The sequence below is a fragment of the Rhincodon typus genome, chromosome 6 (assembly GCF_021869965.1).
Source record: "Rhincodon typus isolate 14 chromosome 6, sRhiTyp1.1, whole genome shotgun sequence".
Classification (NCBI taxonomy): domain Eukaryota; kingdom Metazoa; phylum Chordata; class Chondrichthyes; order Orectolobiformes; family Rhincodontidae; genus Rhincodon; species Rhincodon typus.
In genome coordinates this window covers 82,751,788-82,774,968 of record NC_063337.1, presented here as the reverse complement: position 1 = coordinate 82,774,968, position 23,181 = coordinate 82,751,788, and the positions used below count along the sequence as shown (strand labels likewise).

The window sequence follows — 23,181 nt, the reverse complement described above, 5'->3', positions numbered from 1 at the left end:
CAACTTAGAATATTTGCTTATGCAAATTAACATGCTCCGACATGTACTAATTTACACCTAATTCACATGGATTTAGCATTTTAAAATTCACTTTTCTTATGACTCTTTTAGCTTCTGCATATTCGTTGACCACATTTTCGTAAACCTTTACTTCTTTTTAACCATTTGGCTTATTTGGTTTCTACCTTCAGCCCTTTATGTTTGCTTTAACAAATTGAACACATGGTCTAAGTGTCTTGCACTCATTTAAGTGTGTGCACATCTGGTTGAGAAATCTTGAATTTGCGTAAATTTAATATAGCTTTGTGCTTAGTTGGTGTTAGAGTGAAATCTATATTTGAGTTCTGACATTGCTAGCTTTCAGCAGGTTTTTCTGAATTACTCAATCTCTCAAAGTTCATTGGGTAATAGGGAAAGCAAATGGATGTTTGGCCTTTATTTCAGTGGGAATGCAGTATGAAAATATGGAGACCTTGCTAAAACTAAACAAGCTAGTGTTTAGGTCACAGCTGTGAACCGTTTTGGGCATTGGAGACAGTCCAGAGAAGACTCGTGCAGCTAATACCACGTACGGAGGAATCCTCTGAGGAGAAGTTCAGTAGGTTAGGCCTGTAGTCACTGATCATTCTAAGAATGAGGGATGGCCTTTCTAAAGCATAGAAGATGCTTAGGGAACATGACAGGGTGAACGTGGAAAGCTTATTTCCCTTTCTGAGAGCGTGTGGGACCAGAGGGCATAATCTCAAAGCAAGGAGGTTGCTCATTCAAAACATCGGAGGAGGAATTCCTTTTTGTAGAGCAGTGAATCTGTGGCATTCTTACTGCAGAAGGCTCAAGGCTGGGTCATTAAATATGTTAAAGCTGGATTTTTGATTTGTAAGGGAATTGACAGTTGTAGGAATAAGGCAGAAAGGTGGAGTTGAGGCTCATCAAATCAGCCATAACCTCATCGAATGGTAGAGTAGACCCAAAAAGTTGAATAGTTGCCTTCTGCCTCCACATCTTTTGATCCTTTGAACTTAAGTTAATTTTGCTGGTGAAGTTATTTCATTGGTGCTTGTTTCACAGATGCAGTTGAGATTCTTTGTCAAGATCTGCAATAGAACCATTAATGTAACGGCTGCCATACTCTGGTCATGTGACTTCTGTCACTGCTGTCAGTGCCTTTGTGTGCAATCTGGGGCAGCCATTAAACACGCCTCACTTGCACCATGTTAGAAGGGAGCAGCTGAAGACTTGTGGATGTTCGGACCCGTAAGAGAGCTGGATATTGTAAGAAAGACGCAAAAATGGTCTGCAACTTGGAATTACTAAGTGAGTTAATATGGTTGTGCATTTTTCACTCCCTGCTTCTGTGGAAATTAGTGGAGCTATGAGTCCGAATTGGATGGTTTTTTTGCGACTTTGTGACAAAACTGAAGTAACTACGGAGTTAACTATAAAACTTGAGGATAAGGCTTATAACCCTGTTATCAGGGCTGGGCAAAAAGTGCTACAAGCTGTACTGCAGAAAACTCACTGCAGATTTTGAAGGCTTTGAAGACAAACTTTGAATCCCATATTAATGTTAATCGTGCATGTATTTGCTTAATGTCAAATTTCGAGGGGAGCAAGAGACATATTGATAAACCTGTCATTGCACTGATTCATCTAACTGAGTTGAGAGTTTGGAGAAATCAAAGATAATCTCAGCCAAGATATCTGAAGATGGAAGATCCTGCTCTAAGAGTATATGTACTGAGAGAGGAAATGGGATTAAATCTACCAACATGTACAGAAGCTTTGAGGTTGGTCAGTTATCAGCTGCAGTGCATAACTGGGGAAACATACAGGGCTTAAGTCATACTGAAATATATTTAAGGCCAAAATAGAATAACAGGCTGGAGAAAGAAGGAATTAATAGCCAAATATCCAGCAAAAGGTCAAGGCCAGAGGTCATCACTTATAAGGAATCTTGTCCAGCATGGAGAAACGAGTGTTCTAACTGCATGAAATTGAATCAGTTTCCCGGCATGGGTTTAGACAGTGCAAAACCAACTTGGCATCTGCTAAATAGAATTCTGTCGGTTCTTGAGTCCATGATATATCAGAGTTAGAAAAAGTAATCAAACTATTAACAATGCTTGCAGCCAGGTTAGCAGTATTGTGCTCGCGAAAAAAAGACCTCGATAAAGCTTTGAAGAGACACTTTTACTTCATGTCGACAGACATTTGGCACAAATTACCAAGAAAATTGAACGATCGTTGCAGGCAAGTGAACTTGGATGAAAGCGGTAGTTTTCTAAATCCATTCTAGATGCCATTTAGGAAATACAAATGGTCAGTGATCTATTTGGCATTATGGCTGCTCTGGAAGAGTATCAACACATACACCAGGAGAGCTTGTGATCCTCCTGCAGTGGAAGGGTTTGGATGATCTGTTTAGGGCATGTGGCAACGCAAGGGAAGAAACCATTGCACACCATTGTCAGAATCTTGCGTGACTGATGGAGAGGGCTCACCACATAAACGTGAGGCTGAGAAAGAAACTCGTTTCAATGCAAGGTGTCTGAAATAATTACATGGATCATGTACTTACAGCAAAAAATCCTCACCGAGTCCTGACAGAGTGAGAACCATAGCAAAGATGCAGTGACCAATAAATTTGAAAGCTGTGCAAAGGTTTTGTGGATTTGTGACCTATTTAGTCAAGTTCTTGCCTAACTTGTTATCAAAGTGTTAATGGTGGCGCAGTGGTTAACATTGCTGCCTCACACAGTGCCAGGGACCTGGGTTTGATTCCAGCCTTGAGTGACTGTCTCTGTGGAGTTTGCACATTCGCCCTGTGTCTGTGTGGGCTTCCTCCAGGTGCTCTGGTTTACTCCCACAGTCCAAAGATTTGCAGTTTGGGTGGAATTGCCATGCTAAATGCAGGGCTACAGGGATAGGGTTGGGTGGTGGGTCTGAAGGCTATTCAGAGAGTTGGTGTTGACTTGATGGGCCAAATAGCCTCTTTCTGCACAGTAGGAATTCTCTGATTCTTGCAAGCACTCCACTAAGACTGTATGGTTGTACTGGTGCACAGAAAATGAAGCAGCTTTCACTCACGTAACTAATAATTACAATGCCAGCACTGAAGTAGCACAAATTTAATGATAAAATTCACTTATGGTATGATACCAGTGAGACAGGACTTGGTACGACCCTTACGGACTAAAGATAACCAGCTACGTTGAATCCAAGGCATTAGCACAAACTGAAGACACTGCTCAGAAAGAATACAGTGTGGAGCTGGAGGAACACAGCAGGCCATCAGAGGAGCAGGAAAGGTGACGTTTTGGGTCAGGAGCCTTCAGAAATGGGCAGGCACAAGCCACTCCAAAGTATCTGCTTCAAATGGCTTCTGTCTGCTCCAAAGTGTCTCCATCCTTTGCAGAAGTATTGCCCAGACATAACTGGCAAGGAAGGAAATACATTGCTGATATACTGTCAAGTATTCCCCACAAGGAAGGTTGAAGATGCTGCGATAGTGTAAAATCTTCCAGATTGGCCAGGAATAATTCAACATTGTGGTAGTTGTAAATGGAGCAGAGACATTTGAATTTTAACCACATGCCTTGCTCAAATCTTACAAATGATGCAACGAGTTGCAACTCTCCAAGTGCTGCAGGAAGTACTGAAGAAAACATACGCTGAAAACATCAAGGACACAACTGTTGCTATAAGAGTTTTGGGCATAGAGATCAAGTGATTGCTTAAGGTGTCATCTCGTACAAAGCAAATAGTCATTATCCCTAAAGAAATAAGCAAAGAGATGAAGTGCTTCCATGCAAGTTGTCAAGAAACAGACAGATGCTCTACTGGTCAAATATGAACAGAGTTTAGGGACCAATCGCTGCATTGATTGTAATGAATACTAAGCTAAGCAAACTAGAGAGTTGCTTATGATGCATGTCATCCCAGATGGACCATGGATGAAGCTTGGAGTAGACCTTTTTGCTTTTATAGGAACTTATGTTGCCACTGGTCACTACTATTGTGACCTGACATCAGTGACAACCAGTCACATTGTAGAATGCCTGAAAACATTAGACATTAGCCATTCACCACAATGTTGGGAATGGATTATGGCCCTCAATTCACAAGTGAATAATGTGCTTTGCTTTGCAAAGGTTTGGGAAGTTTGGTTACAGGATACCAACCCCTCGTTATTCTTCAGTCAAATGGAAAGGCTGAGGTGCCAATGAAAACTGCCAAAATGATGTGATAGAAATCTTTCAAAATCCAGCACCGACTTATACAAAGCAATCCAAGTAGAGAAACATACCTATTGAAATATGGAAAATAGTCCATTCCAAATGCTAATGTCAGTCTGCACCCAAATTGTTCTTCCAGTAGCAGGAAAGCTGCTGAAGCTGTAAGTGTTAACTGGTATAAATGACAAAATCAGGCTGAAATGACAGCCAAATGTAACTTGGTGGCTTTATCAAAGTCTTTACCAGACCTGAGCATTGCAGAGCCACGGTACAAATATTCAACACTTCGAAAATGAAAGTCTGTCCTTTTGTTGCAACTTGGGACCTACGTTGAGCAACTGTTTCCTCAATTGTCCATGGTGAATTTGAATGACTAGATATGTTGCTGCACCTGCAGGTATCTCTGTACATCTAGAGAGGTTGTTCCATCACTGCAGGTAGCTGATGAGGGAATGGATCAGCCACAACTGTTACCATGTTCAGCAGAACAGCACAGGACCAGGCTCTCAGGCCAACCGTGTCTGGGCTGAACATGATCCTGTTCTAAACCAATCCCATCTGCTTGTGCATTAACCATATCCCTCTATTCCCTGTATGTTCATGACTGTCTAAATGCCTGTTAAACATTGTTAGTGTATCTGCTTTGACCACCTCCCTTGGCAGCATGTTTTAGGTACCTTCTACGATCTTTTTTTTTTAAAAAAAGTGCTTTTCTCGCACATCTTTTAAACTTTCCCCCTCTTATCTTAAACCTATGCACCCTGGGAAAAGAACTCCGACTATCCATGCTGCTGATAATTTTACATAATTCTTTGAGATGCCCCTGCCCCCACCCCAAGCCTCCAATATTCCAGTGAAAACAATCAAAGTTTGTTCAACCTCCTTTTATAAGTGATACACTTCAATCCAAGTAGCATCCTGGTAAACCTCTTTTATACCCTCTCCAAGGCCTCTGCATCCTTCCTATAGTGTGGCAACCAGAACTGTGCACAATACTCCAAATTTTTTGTTTTATTTATGCCTGGGATATGGGCATCACTAGCTGGCCAGCATTTATTGTACATCCCTAGGTATGCTTGAGAAGTTGGTGGTGAGCTGGCCACCTTGAACCACTACAGTCCCTATGCTGTAGATTGACCCACAATGCCACTGAGGAGGGAATATGGCCTCACTAAGTCTTAGACACCTGCAACATGACTTGCTAATTTTGATATGCCATCTGCCAATTGATTAAAAGCGAGCATGTCATCTAGAAAAACAGAAGTTGCTGGGAAAGCTCAGCAGGTCTGGCAGCATCTCTGAAGAAAAAAATCAGAGTTAACGTTTTGGGTCCAGTGACCCTTCCTCAGAGCATGTCATTTGCCCTGTTTACCACCACATCTGCTTGTGATGCCGCTTTCAGGGAGCTTATGGACTTGCACCCCAAAGATCCCTCCGTCTATCAATGCTCCAAAGGGTCGTGCATTAACTGTGTACTTTCGTCTTGCATTTGACCTCCCAAAATGTACGTCACCTCACTTGTCATGGGAATGACACACCCTGGAGAAGAAGCAACACCCTCTAAATGAGCAGATGCCAGATGACGAACCAATGAAAATGCACGTGTGCTTTTAAGAGCCCTGCATATTTCAAAGACTATGTTTGCACATGCATTACATAAAATAATAGGAAGTAGAAGTGACTAGCGTTAATGTATAATAATGGATAATTGCTTTGTGACCATGTGTAATGAGTAACTTGGCTAACTGGTGTAGCGTAAATAATTTGCAGGCAATTTCTTTCCCCTTTGGAATGAGGGAATGGTTGACAATTCAGTTGTTTCCTTAGTGTATTGGCTGGTTGACCATAATCAAGTTACTTCTACCTCTGCTATACGTGCCTTTTTGTATGCGATCCGTGATGGCCATTAAAATATGTCAATTGGGACACGAATCAACATTAATTGTGTTGGAGCGTATTGGAATTTGGTGTGGTTTAGTAAAACTAAATGATTGAACTCGAAGGAATGGCCTACAGTGGAGTGAGGGTCATTGCATGTGGTTTTTGTAATGTAATGCAATGATTGCATACATGTTTTTTTTTGTCTACAGAATGTTTCACCACTTATCACAATCCATTGGAAACTTTTTGAAGTGTTCTTTGACTTTTCCCCCTCTTTCTGGTCAGTGCCTGGTATTATGCAAAATGCACATTGAGGAAGTGCGCCAACTAGACGATAAGATAAACACCTTTTCTTGCAGGAAGTTTTGCTTTTCTTTGGACAGGCTGCTTAACCTGCTTTTATCTGCCTTCAGATTTTGATTGCTGAAGAGAGAAAGATACTTAGGTGCACGTAATGTTATCAGTTGAGTGAAGGTTATATCAATAATTGTTGGTACAAAGGTCATCTGTACAAGTAGGAGAAACTGAGTATTCTGTCTGATGTTGTATGTGGCGTGTGGGTGTGTACACATTTATGCACAGCAACATATCTGCTTATGTTTATTTTCACTTTGTGTAACAGTTCCAATTTTATTTAGAAATAAGTTTTGAGGGGAAAGGCTCAAATTTAAAAAAAAACTTTTATTTTCAATGGTGATTTAGTTACAAACAGCTACAAGGATAGCTTTTATTTAAAGATAGCAAGAACTGCAGATGCTGGAGTCAGAGACAACGCAGTGTGGAGCTGGAGGAACACAGCAGGCCAGGCAGCATCAGAGGAGCAGGAAAGTTGACGTTTCGGTTTGGGACGCTTCTTCAGAAAGGGGGGGGGGGGGGGGAGGTGGGAAATAGAGAGAGGAGGGATGGGGCTGAAGGAAGGTAGGTGGAATGGTGATAGGTGAGTGCAGGCAGGGAGTGGTGGGGATTGGCCAGAGAGGTGGATAGGTGGGAGAGAAGATGGACAGGTTGTGTCAGGTCAAAGAGGTGGGAATGAGAGGGAGGGTTCGACATGGGATGAGGCAGGGGGTGGGGGGGCAGGGGGGCGATTTTAAAACTCGTGAATTCTATGTTTTGTCCTCTGGTTGTAGGCTCCTAATGCAGAATATGAGGTGCTGCTCCTCCAGTTTGCAGGAGGTGTCATTGTAACACTGGAGGAGGCCCAGGATGGACATTTTGTCCAGGGAGTGGGAGTGGGAGGGGGAGTTAAAATGGTTTGCAACCAGCAGGATGTTGTCTTTTGTCATGAACAGAGTGCAGCTGCTCTACGAAAACGATCTCTGAGTCTCCGCTTGGTCTCACTTATGTAGAGGTGGATGCAGCAGACCAAGTTGACGGATGTGCAGGTGAACCTCTGATATGAAAGGTTTGCTTTAGGCCTTGAATGGAGGTGAGGGGGGGAGGTGTAGGGGCAGGTGTAGCACTTCCTGCGGTTGCAGGGAAAGGTGCTGGGGGTGATGGGGCTAGTGGAGAGTGTGGAGCGGATGATGGAGTTGCAGAGTGAGTGGTCCCTACAAAAGGCAGGTAAAGATGGGGAGGGAAATATCTCTTTGGTTGTGGGGTCAGATTGTAGGTGGCGGAAGTAGCAGAGAATGATACGTTGAATCCGGAGGTTGGTGGGGTGATATGTGAGGACAAGGGGGATTCTGTCTTTATTTTTGTTGGGGTGGAGGGTGTTTGAAGGCAGAAGTGTGGGAAATGCAAGAGATGTGGTTGAGGGCATTTTTGATCACCGGAGTGGAGAAGTTGCAGTCCTTGAAATAAGAGGACATCTGGGATGTTCTGGAGTGGAACCCCCCATCTTGGGAGCAGATGCGGCAGAGGCAGCGGAATTGGGAGGAGAGGATCACATTCTTGCAGGAAGGTGGGTGAGAGGAGGTGTCGTCCAGGTAGCTGTGGGAGACAGTGGGTTTGAAATAGATGTCAGTTTTGAGGTCGTTAACAGAGACTGAGACAGAGGGGTCCAGGAAGGAGAGAGAGGTATCAGAGATGGTCCAGGTGAATTTGAGGTTGGGGTGAAAGTTATTGACTGTATCAGCGCTGCCTTGTGCCCCCACAAGGTGCTTGAGCAGTTCATCAACTTTACCTTTTCACGGCTACCTGGACTACACCACCTCTCATCCACCCTCCTGCAAGAATGTGATTCCTTACTCCCAATTCCTCCGCCTCTGCTGCATCCGCTCCCAAGATGGAGCGTTCCACTCCTGGACATCCCAGATGTCCTCCTATTTCAAGGACCGCGACTTCTCCTATCCCCCACCTCCAGTGATCAAAAATGCCGTCAACCACATCTCTTGCATTTCCTGCACTTCTGCCCTCAAAACCCTTCTCTTCCCCCTCCCCCCAACAAAAAATAAGGACAGAATCCCCCTTGTCTTCACATATCACCCCACCAACCTCCGCATCCAACATATCATTCTCTGCCACTTCTGCCACCTACAATCTGACCCCACCTCTATCTGTCTATCGACATCGGTGAGACCAAGCTTAGACTTGGAAACAGTTTTGAAGAGCATCTGTGCTCTGTACGCAACAAACAACAACACCTTCCGGTCGCCATCCTTGGGTGACATGTCCATCCTGGGCTGCCTCCAGTGCCACAATGACGCCAACTGGAGGAACAGCACCTCATATTCCGCCTTGGGAGCTTACAGCCCAATGGCCTAAACATGGAATTCACCAGTTTTAAAATTTCCCCACCTCTGGCCTTATCCCATGTCCAACCCTCCCTCTCATCCCCGTCTCCTTGACCTGACACAACCTGACTAACTTCTCTCCCACCTATCTGCCCCTCCCACCTTATTGACCAATGCCCACCACTCCCTACCTGCACTCACCTATCACCATCACACCTACCTTCCCCCAGCCCCAACCCTCCTCTCTGTATTTATTTCCCTGCTCCCCCTCTCCCCATTTCTGAAGAAGGCTCCCAAACCAAAATGTCAACTTCCCTGCTCCTCTGATGCTGCCTGCCCTTCTGTGTTCCTCCAGCTCCACACTGTTATCTCTAGCTTTTATTTAACTTGGGTTACACTTTAATTGAATTGCCACATGAATGCAGCTTCAAAGTTCATTTGTTTCAACTAGAAACAAGTGAAGTATGAACTGGTGGTACAATTTAGACCATTGCTGTTTTCACCAGTAAATGATGGAGCTAAATTAAATAATGCTAGCCTGTGCAGTTGGTCAGAAGTCTGATTTTTCCCCTGTGTGAAGAGAGACGCTGCGTTTGCTGATTTAGTTCCATCTCCGGTATGTTGCTGGTTTTGCGTATACTGCATACGGTAGCAATGTTGTACTACACCCACTGCAGCACTGTATGCATCAGTGGGAGAAGATTGCCTCATTTAGATGGTTGTGTTCCTTCATAGGGGTAATCAATTCTTGTTTTCAGAAGTTGCTTTGCAAGCCAAACAGTTAATACCAATTTAAAACTGGAAATTGTGTTTTGGTTTTGTTTCACTATTTGTTCTATTTGCAAGCTTCCTTCAGGTATGATTAATTAGAAATTCCTGTCACTTGCTGTTTTGTTTTACGTTTCGATACACTGAAATAAATATTGAACTGAACTCTCGTAAGTTGTTATGAGCAATGTAGTTCAACCTAGAGTATTATGGAAAAGCAAAATTGATGGAAACTAGTTTCTGTATTCAATTTAGTTTATGTTGGTACTTTATTATGGTTGGCATTAATTTGTTCGCTCTGTTTGCAAAGTCACTTCGTTCCATTTTTCTCCTAGCAGGAATGCTGATTGGAATATCTATACATACTGCACTAACATGCACTGATAATTTGTATGGACTGAAAGAATTAGCGTGAAGTGTATAAAAACCAACTTCACTTAACTCTGCCTGTCAGTGCCAATTACCCATGTGTGCTTTGGGAATTGTTTTGTGTCCACATTCGTATTGTCCAAACAGTTGAGTGAAGAATTGCAGGAATCTTGTCATGTTTCAGAACAGTTGCCTTTGAAGATGGTGAGCAGTCACCTTGAAGGACTGCAGGGGTAAAGTTGTCATTGTCTTATCACATCATAGGACTTTAGAGAGTGGTGACTTTTGGGGGTTGAACCTGAGGTTCGCCGTGCCTCAGATACAGGGGGATGTTGAGAAGGAGAGTCCTTCGTTGTAACCTCACTCAGTGTAGGGATTAAACTCCTGCTATTGGCGTCACTCTGCATCGCAAGCCAGCCATCCATCCAACTCCGCTAACTGATCTGCTTCAAACAGCTGCATCCTCTGTGTCATAGACCCACAATGCTGTTAGGGAGGGATTCCCTAAGAATTTTGACCCTGCGACTTTGAAAGAATGGCTAACTATTTCTAAGTCAGGATGGTGATTGGCTTGGAGGGGATCTTGCAGGTGTGGTGTTCCCATGTATCTGCTGCCGTTGTCCTTCTCATGGGTTTGGAAGGTGCTGTCTATGGAGCCTTGGTGTATTCCAGCAGTGCATCTTCTAGATCGTACACATTACTGCTACTACCACTGATGCTCAGAGGAATGAATGGATGTGGTGCCAATCAAGCTGGCTGCTTTTGTCCAGGATGGTTTCAAGGTTCATGTGGCGTTGGAGCTGCATTCTTCTAGACAAGTGAGGAGCATTTCATCTCATCCCCTGACTTCTGCCTTGTAGGTAGTGGAAAGTCTTCAAGGAGTTAGGAGATGGTTTACTCCACTGCAGGATTCCTAGCATCTGACCTGTTCTTGTGGCCAGAATACTTATATGGTTAATCCAGTTCAATTCCTGGTCTGTGGTTACTCAGAATAGATTTTTGCCCTTGCCACCCTCTGAGCTTCCTCCAGTGGAGTTCAACATGGAGTATTGATTCATTGGCTGAAGGGAGGCTAGGACTTGTTAATTACCGCAATTGCCTTGCCCATGTACACCCTAACAATGAGATTTCACAGAGTCTAATCTGTAATGTTGAGGACTTCTTGGGCAGTACCCCAACTGTATAATGCTGTGCTCGGTCTGTCCTGCTGGTGGTTCAGGACATGCCCAGGTACGATGACCGTGTTGTCTAAGGGATTGTCTTTTAAAGCCTCCTCCTTTTCAATCAAGCTTTTGCTGATCTGACCTAATACTTCAGCTTGCAGTCATAATTTATTTAGATTCCTTGTAAAATGTCTTGGGAGTGCTTCATTGTTTAAAGATGATGTGTGATTGCAGGTTATTGGAATTTAGAGTGCAAATTACATTGAACTTGAATCCAGTTTCTGCCAAGTTTTGCACGATTGTGGTGCTGTCTCTAACTTTATGGGCATTTGAAGTATGCATTGGTGTTTAATGGCATTTTTTGGTGTTAATAGACACCTTTTTTAACAGCTTTATAATATTGACCTATAAAAAAATTTAGAGTAACTGACTGCTGTATACCACACATAGCTAACAAATGAGTGTTTAGTTTTCGAATGAAATTTTCAGGTACGAACATGAGAACTTGTAATTGGTAAACATGTTGATCAAGGATTTTTATTCTGTCTGATAGTTTAAAAATTAGCTTATCAGTAAGGCTGCACCTGGTTGCCGCTCTGATATTGAAGTGTTTTATAATGCAAGAGGGGAAAAAAAGACCCACTATGTTGTGAAATGCTGCTCAATTGTTCCCATTCACAAACTGTTTTATTTTGGGTGTTTGACTTTCAGCAGAGACCCAAATGAAAAAGAAACGTTCAGTGCTGAAAACAAGTGCAGTTGGACGCAATTAGCAATCTGGTCACAAAACAGTAACTCCCTCCTCATTGTGTCTGGTCAGTGTTAAAATAAAAACGAAGTGGTTTGCAGAGATTAGAATAGTTGCAGAAAGGAAAGGTTGCTGGATTATAATTGCACCTTTGTTTCTCCACATGCCTTCTCACCAGTCTGGAATGCTGTCATTTGACTGAACAGGCCATATCCAGTCCAAAGATGACCTCAGAAGTTTAACTAAAGGTGGTGACCTCGAGTGTGTTCGTGAATACTTGGTTTCTTAGATAAATATAAGGGTGTTACTGAAGTCTGACTTAACTGTGTGACATCCAATCCAGCAGTGTGTGGCAGCTTGAAAAAGTCTTTTTAAGCTCCTGACATTTTGTTTTTCTCATTTTAACAGTCTCTTTATGCTAACTCTCCATTCCAAGCACGCTTTTCCTCACTTCTTATTGGTTAATCCAACTCCTCAAGCAGGGTGGATCCACTTTGCCATAGTATTGGTTTTGAACTACTGCATTAGGCTTGTGTAAACAGTGTGGGAAGAACCATAATCTTGACTATTGCTTCAAAGAGAGGCGTACCGCTTAAGCCTTCTGTCTTGCACTCAAGAACAAATGAAAGTATGCCAAATTTTCAAACTATCACAGCAATTCATTATACAGAGGAAAAGATGTCGATTAATTGGAAGTCCACCCTGGCTAAGGTGTTGCTATGCAGAAAACAACAGTGAGCAGTAGGCTCTCCAAATTCCTAAAGCCATTTAGATTTCTGCAATTAGATATGATTCTGCAATTAGATAGCACTTTCTGGATGGTCCCAACTACATGAACAGCAGCATTAACAAACAATTTAAAATAATTAATCAAGCTTGTAATGTGGCTCATTTACCATTGCTGGAAGTGACATATTCATGCACAAGGACCCAAAGGGATATGTTTGTTCAAATCTTGCATGTTGTTTGAATTGCATGGGACTTGGAAGCCTAATGCTTCCTCTTGCTTTCACCATGTAATGCCTCAATCAATCTAAGTTGACTTACCAATCAATTTATTCTTTTCTCCTAGAGTATAAATTATGGTGATCATTTTGAAATTGCATATTCTTGCCATTGTCCTGATGAGTGCATGATGCAGAGCTTGAGATAACAAGGGGTAGAGCTGGATGAACACAGCAGGCCAGGCAACATCAGAGGAGCAGGAAAGCTGACGTTTCGAGTCTGGACCCTTCTTCAGAGCTTTCTGTTTTTGGCAATATTTAAGTTCCGTACAACTAATTACAATCTTATTCTTCCACTGACGCCAGTGTGGATTATTTTCTGGTGTGGCACTGTAAATGTTTAGATGTTGCTGCCAAATCTTACCTAAATAAGTCAAAAAAGTAGGCCAAATCTTAGTTTTTTGGCGAAGTGCGAGCTGTATTAAGTTTGGAGGAGTGATTCTTGGTGAGTGAGGTCGAGTGAGCTTTCTCGTATCTTGCCACTCTAGACTTTCAGCCCTTACGGTGAGCATCTGATTTGTGCCCCATCTTATTTTGCACTGTTCCCAGCAAAGCTTATCACTCAAAGCAGACTGGACGCCATACTCCTGCAATAATGAGCATTAACCAGAAGCTTGCTGCTCTCTAATGGCAATCTTGCTGTGTTGCTTGTGAAAAGTATCCAAGAACAGGCTGAGGGATATTGTAGTAGTGTCTCTACCTTTTGAGCCAGGAGTCCTGGGATTGTCACACCTGCCCCAGAGCTGAGTAACAGGTTCTGAACAGGTTGATGTTTGATATCATCTTGTAGTTTTTTAAGCTGAGATGAGGCTTGGTGAACATTTCACCCTACTCTACCATAGCCCCTGTCACTCAGTACCTGATAAGATTCCACCCACAGCATGTATCAAAGTGTTTACATTCACCAAACAAAATAAAAATATTCAAAAATGCCTGTACTGTTCAGGCAGCAAAAACAGACCAGGCAACATTTGCAGAGAGAGACAAAAAAATTTCTGGTTGACTGCCTTTATAATTCTTGCTCATTGTAAAAGAGTACAAAAGCAAGACATTATGCTAAATCTTTATAAGGTGCTGTTTTAGCCTCGGATGAGCAGGTTCTAGGCATCACACCATTGGAAGGATGTCACAGGGAAGAGAAATGACTTGCTAAGTAATAGAGGTGAACAATTTTCAGTTAATTGGACTGATAGGTGATGGTTGAGAGGAAATTTCAGAAGAGATGCTCAGAGTCAAGTAAAGGCTGCTGAGACTAAATAAGAAGAAACTGACACTTCTGACACTGGAAATAGGATTCCAACTGAAGAACTTGTCATAGAGTCATAGAGATGTACAGCACGAAAACCTGCCCTTTGGTCCAAATTGTCTATGCCGACCAGATCCTAGATAAATCTAGTCCTAATTGCTATTTGTGTGTCGTAACACTCTGCTTGTGTGTAATAAAATTATGGAATGATGCTTGTTAATCCACTTTTATGCCAGCATTTGCTGATTTTTGAGTTGTCTTCAGCGCAAAGTATTTGAGGGATTATTTACATTGGCTAACAATTTCACAATAAATTACATGACCTTTTAACAGAGTGAACAAAAGTACAGTGTAATGAAACATTGAAGCATGTGATTGTACCCTGTGGTGCGCAAATGTTAAGTGCCTGCAATATCAAAATAACAGAAGACTTGAAAATCTAACATACTTAGTAGGCACAACAGATTTTCATCACTCATCTCTTGTTAAACATGACTAATTTTCACTTTCTGTTAACATAAGCATGTAGTGCTGAGGTATTTGTTTTCGAACGCCTGACAGGTATGCAAATATACAATATTCTTCTTCACTGCCACAATTCCAGAGGTTTGGAAATGTCTTGTTTCCATAAGAACATCAATTAGAGTAGATCATAAGCCACAATCTTGCTCAGCCTTTAATATATTCATAGCTGACCATATACTGCAAATTCACTTTCCTATCCTATTCCTATATTGAGTGTCTGTTGAATCCCTTAGTGTCCAAAACTCTATCTCACTCTTGAGCACATCCAATGACTATATATCCACAGTCCTCTGTGGGAGAGATTTTTGCAAATCTGAATGCATTTCTCCTTCTCTCACCCTTAAGTGACTTAACACTTATCCAGAGGCTATTATCCCCAATTTTCATCCGTCCAGCCAGACAAACAGCCCCTTTGCATCTACGTGGTCAAGTACTCTTAGAATTTTGTCTCAATCTTCTGGATTTCCTCTTTGTGGGGAACACCCTAAACCCAGGTGTCGATCTCTTTTTTTTTCAGATTGATCACAATATTACTTGGTTTAGAAAATGTCCAGTTAATGAATACACAGATGAGCAAGGTGCCTGGTTTAATTTCCAAATCTGTGCTGTATTACCTGATTGTAATTAGGCTTCAGCCTAATTCTTGAGTTTTAGAAGATGCAGAGCAGAATGCTTGTTGCATCAGATTGGCTCTTATCATTTAATTCCATTCTCCTATCTTTACCCAAGTGTATTTCTCCTGTTCAATTATTTGTTAAATTCCCTAAATAACCTGTTGCATGCTTTTATTCTTCTTCTTGTCCTTTTACATCGGTGCACTCTGCTTACTGACTCTTCTGTAACTGCAAGCAGCTTCCCATTTCCTTGATCATTCCTAATTGGAACATCTCCATCGAATCCATCCTTGAACTTTCTCTGCTTTGCAGAGAGCAACCCCTATTTCTCTGATATCTTCATGCAACAGAAGTCTTTAACCCCTTGTAAACCCTGTCCTGTTCCAATACATTCCCTTTTGATATCACCGATGTAACAGCGTTGGTATACTATTTTCATTTGAGATATTTTGAGCCAAGTAGTCAGAGTAGCATGGCCTGATGTCATTTTGGAATGGCCTCCCTCATTAATCATCACTTTTTCTGGTCACTCACCTCGGTCTTTCTGGCTGCCCCTCTCACAAGCCCTTGTTTAGTGAGTTTTCAGGACAGAAAATAGTGAGGTAAGTACAAAGAGTTGGCGAGTAGAATAGAGTTCTGAGGAAGGGTCGCCAGACCCGAAACGTTAACTCTGACTTTTTCTTCACAGATGCTGCTAGAGTTGCTGAGCTTTTCCAGCAACTTCTGTTTTTGTTGTAGAAAGAGTTGGCATGTTTCTTTTATGATTAAAAGTAACTTAGTTTACAACTGTAGGGATTTCATGATTTCACCTAGCATTTGGGTTTTAATGTTATTCTACTGAGAGGATGTGAAGAATCTAACTACAGCATTTCCATTGGTTACAATGGGAAAATCTAATTTTCCAATCATATTAATCAAATATCCCCTTTTTAGAAATGCAACTATTACATTAAGCGAGGAATTATGATACTATTGTAGTAAATGTCCCTTGCTGCGCCCTTAGCATCTATCATGAAGTGTGATGCCCAGAATTGATTCTACTGCCCCAGCTGGTGCTGATGTATTGTTTTATAAAGGATTAGCATAGCTTTCTTGTTTTTGCCTTTTGTTTAAAAGCAATCCTCTCCAAGCGATTAAAATAACTCCGTGTATCTGACAGAGGCACAATTGTACGTGAAACTAGAACACCTGCTGATTCTACCGCTAATGTTAAAACCACCACCTCAAACTAGCTCTTCAGTATTGCAGTCAAGATAAAGAATAGTGGGAAGACAGAAACTGCATTTATGAACTGAGTATCTGTGTCAGACAACTGGAATTTTTTGTATACTTGTCAATTCATTGTACACCCTGCCTTTTTGTAATTATGCAAAACAAGTAAAACATCTATATTTAGACTTGTCTCTGCATCTCCCCTGACAAGAGTTGATTCCTGGCCAGGGGCGTGTGGGTGCATAGCTGCCAGACATTTCTTTGGTACCTTGCGCAAGTAGCTCACATGGAAAAATTAAGTTTCTCGACATTGCAGTCTGGCCTAACCCAAGTTTTTCCGACAGCCATGAATGCCCTGAGAGAGCTGTTAGTAGGACTTGGGAGTAAGTCTATGAGAACCAAAAGGATGTAAGAATTTTGCAGCATTAATAATGAGGACTTCAAAATTCTGATATGATCGCAATATTAGGTTTAGGGCCATTATGGGAAAGGAGAAGGAAACTAGTGTGGAAGTTTGTGGAAATTCTCAACAGGAGGCAGGCTAATGTCAAGTGAGTTGGAAAGTGAACTGAGCCAGGCAGATTGAAATCAAAAATCCACAATACGTGAGCAATGGAAAGTGAGCCTTTGCAAACCTGAAAATTTGGGTACAAACTAGAGACAGTTACAGGAGGTGAGGTGGGGCAAAGGAAGGGAATGAAGAGTCAAAGCTCTGGATGATGAGAGATTAAAATGGATCAGTAAAAAGAGTCTTTATAATAAATGTCAGGTTCATAATCTTGGAAAGAACCAAGCTGAGTACAAAGTACAGAAAAGAACTGAAAATCTACAAAAACTAGAGGATCAAAGGGGGAGGCGATGGCCTAGTGGAATCCAGAGACCCAGAAAACATTCTTGGTATTTGGGTTCGTATCACATCACGGCGAATGATGGAATTTGAATTCAATAAATATCTAGAATTAAGAGTCTAACGATAACAGCGAATCCATTGTCAATTGGAAAAACCCAGCAGGTTCGCTAATGCCCTTTAGGGAAAGAAGCTGCCATCCTTACCTGGTCTGGCCTACATGTGACTCCAGACCCACAGCAATGTAGTTGACTCTTAACTGCCATCTGGGCAGTTAGGAATGGGCAATAAATGCTGCTTAGCCAGTGACACCCTCATCCTGTTAATGAATAATAAAAAGTATAAAATGGATTAGTGGGCCACTTAAAAGGAAACTCAAAGGCCATTTTTTGGACATATGGACAGTAAATAGATGGTGACCTGCAGGTGGGATTGACTAAGGATCACCTTAAAGGAACAGAAGACTTTAAGGCACAAAAGGAAGTGTGGGAAGGCAAAATATTCCAGATGCTGTGGACTTGAAATAAAAACAGAAAAATGATGGCCCCACTCAGCTGGTCAGGCAGCATCTGTGTGGACGAAAACAAAGTTTATTTTCAGATCTGTGACTCTTCATTGGAACTGGAATAAAGTTAGAGATGCACCATCAGCTGTTTGACTTCCAATTAAATCCAGCATATGTATTTTTGTATCAAATGAGTGCTTTGCATCTCCCTTTGTTGGTAGCATCTGCTGATCCAATGTCATAGAAAAAGTGGTAATAGAACGATTAAAGTGAGTGGTGTGGATGATTTTAGAAACATCAATCTGGGGCAACATTTGCATTTTAAAAACTTTGTCAAATGAATGAGAGTCTTTATGGATTTATTGAAGGCAAATGATATTTGACTATTTGAGGTAAGTGAAGAAGGAATGAAGAGGTTTGAACAGAGTAATGTAGTTGAGGTATGTGTGTGTTTATAGGGGTTTTCAAAAAGTGTTCAATAAAATATGGGCTTGTTTACATAATTAAAACACAGGATGAAAGGAGCTGGGACTGTGTTGGTATGAAATTGGCAAAAAGTCAAAGCTGAAAGAAGCAGTGAATGGTTATTTTTCTAAATTGGAAGTATCTGGTGGTGTTCTCTAGATGTAATTGAGTAATTTAGGCATAATTAGGAAATTTATAGAAGAACCAAAGCATGTTAGTCAACAGTGGGGGGAGGTGATTATGAAACTTCAGGAAGGCACAGTTTTGGGAATAAGTAGGCACATTGTAAATTCAGTTTAACACACAGCAGTATGAAGTGACTCGTTTGGTGGCCAAAAGTCTTTTAGAATGTGTTCTCTATTTTGATACTTCATAAGTTGTTGTATTCTTAAAGTGCTGAAATGCACACTGATGTTTTGTGTTTAATTGTTCCTATTTTTATAAAGTATTTTTTTCTACATGTTGTGACATTAGTTTGGCTACGTTTTTTGACCATCCCTAGTTACTTTTTGAAATTGATGAATCTCCTGCTTGAACATTGCAAACCTTCCAACCACATTGGAATCGGTTAGGGAAGTCTCGGATATAGAGGGACAGGGTCGGATGCTGATATGGCTAAGTGAGAGATTTGGAGGTAATAGTAATCCCACTACATTGTTACTGTTGTCCTCCTTGGAGTTCAAGTGCAATTGTCTTTGTGAGTTGGTATGGATTGTGTGAGCTGGGAGGGTTCATGCTGAATTCAATGGCAACAGCTCTGATCAAGTACAGTCATGTATTCTGAATAGTATTAAGCTTCTTACATTCTATTGCTTCACCGTTCAGGCATATAGTGAGCATTGTCTTATACTTTTGATTATTTTTCGATGGTGGAGAGACTTTGAGGGATCAGGAGGTGAAAGGTGATATGACATCCTGTCTTGCAGGGAAGTTTGGTTCAGTTTTTGTCACAGATGTTCCCCAAGATGTTCGTGGTCTAGAATGCTGATGATGGCTCTATTGAAGATTAAAAGAAGAAACTGAGGGTTATTCTTTTGAAAAAGTTATTTGCCTTGGGAATCTAACAGTTGACAAATTGAAGCTATTTTTATGATACAGCTGAATAGCCAGTGTGGACACAGATGAATAATGAGTGCTTACATTTCATTTTGTGGTGGGAAAATTGGTATTAGCTTGCCCACAATTCTATTACTAACTGGAAAAAAGTCATTAATGTGACAACTGGTAACAACTTGATCCACATTTACTTTTAAGCCTAATTCGTTTCTCATTTCTGTTGAATGATTCTCTTGTCCACCAATCTCTTGCTTGCCCTCCTTAGCTGAGTTTCTGCCTGCTCCACACTTATGATCTCTTTCATTCTCCCCACCCAGACAAGACTCTTTGAACATGCCCCTCTATTCAAATTTTCACATTACTGAAAAGAACTAAATGTATAATTTGACTCTGTGGTTTAGCACTACTAGACCTTTATGCATATTTATACATGTGCTGATATAGGGAAAGAGTAAAATTGTAACATTAACTTGGAATTTATCCAAAGTAGATGCAATTTCTTTATAAAATAGTATATATTAATCTACCAGTAGAAAACATCCTATCATGTATGTAGGAAACAGAAATATTTTACACATTGTGATGTTTACCAAGCAAACAAATGGTTGCTGTTGATTTCATACAACCTCAAAAAAGAACACAGACCTGTTTTATTCCTCAATTGTAGTGTCAGTCAAGGCTTTAAGAATAAAGTCCAATAGAACGCAATGTGACTGACTAGTCCAGTTCGGCATTTGGCTTTTGTTGGGGAGGAAAAGGTTGTACAAAGTTTGTGCTGTTTTGAGTAGATGTGACGTATTCTTCCAGATGAATAATGAACAAAACTATATGAAAACACGTAGGGACATGCCCAAATGTGCATTGAACAAACAGTTGAATGTTTTACCGAATTTACTTCAAATTCTTCAAAATAGTAAAACCTTAACAAGTTAAAGAAGAATTAAGCATGGTGCTTTGAAATGGTTGTATAGCAAGTTGTATAGCAAGTTACTTTGCATTAATACACTCTTCTTTTTAAGTTCATTACAATTGCAAGGACAAGCTTATACCTTTTAATCCTGCAAATAACTGTAAAAGTATTTGTAATTTGATTTTTCTTAGACTATTGTTCTGTTTCAACCCCACATGCACATTGTGATATGTGTGAGATCCATGTACACTTTAGTTCAGAGTTTGTACTTTGATTTAGTGGCATGTGGGTTTTTTCTGTGTGCCTGAGGGGGTTTAATGATTAGCTTGTCAGTATTTATGGAACTTTTTTTAAAAAATCCATTAACAGAAGGATTCCCTGGGGTGATGAGTGCAATTTGTTGGCATTAAGAGAGTCTTGAGTGGACAGAATAAACATTTGAGGAGTAATCGCTTGCTTTTTGTTTACAAGGATCAGGAACATTTTTGTTTGCTTAGGGGAAAATACATTACTTGGTAAATTTTCATATTTTCAGGTCCTGGTGTGAAACTATTTCTCTGACTGGAGATTTGTTTGTTTGTTACGATTAGGAAATAGTTTCCCTAAATGTAGAGATTTTAATTTTAAAGTTCCAGATCAGAAGTATTTGATTAGAACCCTGAAAGGGATCCTTGAGTTTGAGAAAGTCTCCAAACTTGGTTGCGTGACTAATCAAGGAACAGGCTACAAAACTCTGAAGTCCAGCAATTGAAAGAAACAGTTAAATAAAAACTATTGATTTGATAGGGAAGGGAATCCTAATTGGTGTTAGAGTATTGCAAAGCATTGATGTTGGGATTGTATTTTTTTTAACGTGTGTTATGAAATTGTTCAAAATGTGTTGTATGTAAAAGGCTTGATTTTTGTTATTTCTGTTTTCTGTTTACTGTTTAAACCAAATCTGCAGCATTGCTTACTTGTGTTTTAGTGAAAGTGTATCTCATTGAATAAAAAAGGACATATTGTCAGATTTCAGTCAGGGATCCAACTTGTCCTGTAATATCAGCTGGCATCACAACTACAGAGACAGAAGTATCTGTCTTTCCGTGATGTGTCCCAACACAATCAGATATTAAGATTTTTGCAGGACTTTTTTATGAAGAACTAATTTTGTTTTTGCTTAAGGTTGCTTTAACAATTGCTAGTGAGCAGGTACAGTGAATGCTGTACTATACCACGCCTTGCTTAAATAGTTTGTACCACACTATATGTTACATTTAACTGCTGCACTCTGCGCAGGAGTGTTCACCTCTGCAACAAAACCATGATACTAGGTATGTTTCAGAGTCCCATCATAATGGCAGATAGGAGGAAGTATTATTTTGTCCCACCTTTCTTGTGGGACTGCAGGCAGTTTCTGGGTGGACGAGTGTTCATGACAAGAGTTTTTAAAATAGACACCAACAGTAATCCGATGTGTCATGAGAGACTACAAGGAGTGGAATGTTTATGTAATACAGACGTCAGTAATGGTAGCTGCCCACATGTTGTGCAGTCATACTATAACAGGTAACAGACAAGTGCCAGTCAGTCCCATGACCAGCCCACATCATTAGATTGCCAGTGCTGATTCATTGAAAGTTATCTCTCTTTCTCCGTTGCCTTGATCCTAACACAGGACTTTAGACTGAGTTAGTTTTCCTTGTCTGGCATATAACTAAGCAAGGAATTTGCTTTGCTTTTTTTCCAGGACAACATTAATGTTTTCTTGAAAGGCTGTCAAAAACTTGGTTTAAAAGAAGCCCAGCTGTTTCACCCAGGAGATCTACAGGATTTATCCAGTCGCGTCACTGTCAAGTAAGTGCTGCTTTATGTTTAAAAGGCTGTTTGGATAGGTCGAGACTTTTGAATGTTGGTAATGTCTATGAGCTCTTTGTGACCTAGTGCTGGTATTAATATATTTTGATTGCATACACTGGCATTTGTATTTCAGAATATGTACAATGGTTTCTTTGTGGGGAAACTGGAGAGAAGAAAATAGTTGGGAGAACTGCATAACCAATTTTGTTATAAACTTTGTCAGTAAGAATATGGTAGCGAAAGTTTTGAGTAGAAGGAAGGTCTGCTGTGGGTTATGCTTATGGAAACTCAATTACTTTGAATCATCTGGCATTCACAAACCTCTTTAGTCACAAAAATATTCTGCGAGGTAACTTGCAGTTTGATGTGGTACAATTTTATCTGAATCAAAGGTTGTTTAGATTTATTGGAAAAATGGGACTGGAAGGTGTGAATCAAACTTCATTTTTTCTGCCATTATGATCTTGGGACATAAGCCAAGGTTTTTTTTATGTTTCTTTAAATATGTCTCTATTTGAGAATGAGATATTTAGCTTGTTAAATTACAGGCATTTCATGGAAAATTAACACACCTGGGAATGCAATTTTGCAGCCAAAATCAAGTAAAACTTTATAGTGTTCTTACCTTGTCCTGACCATACGTGTCTGAATTGTGTTTTTGTTCTGTGGTACATGCAACAAGTTTGGGGAGGCACTCTCACAGCAGAGAATCTATCTATATATTATACATACATATATGTTACACATATACTTTGTAAGTGTTTCCCTTGGTTAGTACAAACTTGGATTAGTTTTCTAATTCTGTTGCTCTTAACTGTTGTGCATAGTGCTACAAGTGCACACAGACAATCTAAGCATTCAGTGATACTCTGTCAATTTTCAAAGGAGTTCATGTGATTGCTAATGGAGAGATGAACAGTGTTTTGTTTTGCTGGTTCCTCAGGATCTGCCTATATGCAATTGATAACAGCCAAGTTTACCTTCGGGTGTTATGCTAAGACTTGCTGGTCCTTTTCTTTAAACAGAAAAATTCACCATTCTTAATAAATTAGAAAGTAACTTGAGCTGTTGCTGGTTGAGGAAGACACAATCAGAGCAAAACATACACAAGCCTGTCAATTG

General features: G+C 40.7%; 1 protein-coding gene across 4 annotated transcripts in view; it reads left to right on the top strand.

Moving 5' to 3' along the window:
• LOC109921271 (LIM domain only protein 7-like) overlaps window positions 1-23,181 on the top strand; it is a 218,675-nt gene that overhangs the window by 92,275 nt on the left and 103,219 nt on the right. For all 4 annotated transcript variants that reach the window (XM_048598226.1, XM_048598224.1, XM_048598225.1 and 1 more), the window contains exon 5: window positions 21,950-22,056. In XM_048598226.1, coding sequence (XP_048454183.1) covers window positions 21,950-22,056 — 107 coding nt within the window. The remainder of the gene's footprint in view (window positions 1-21,949; window positions 22,057-23,181) is intronic.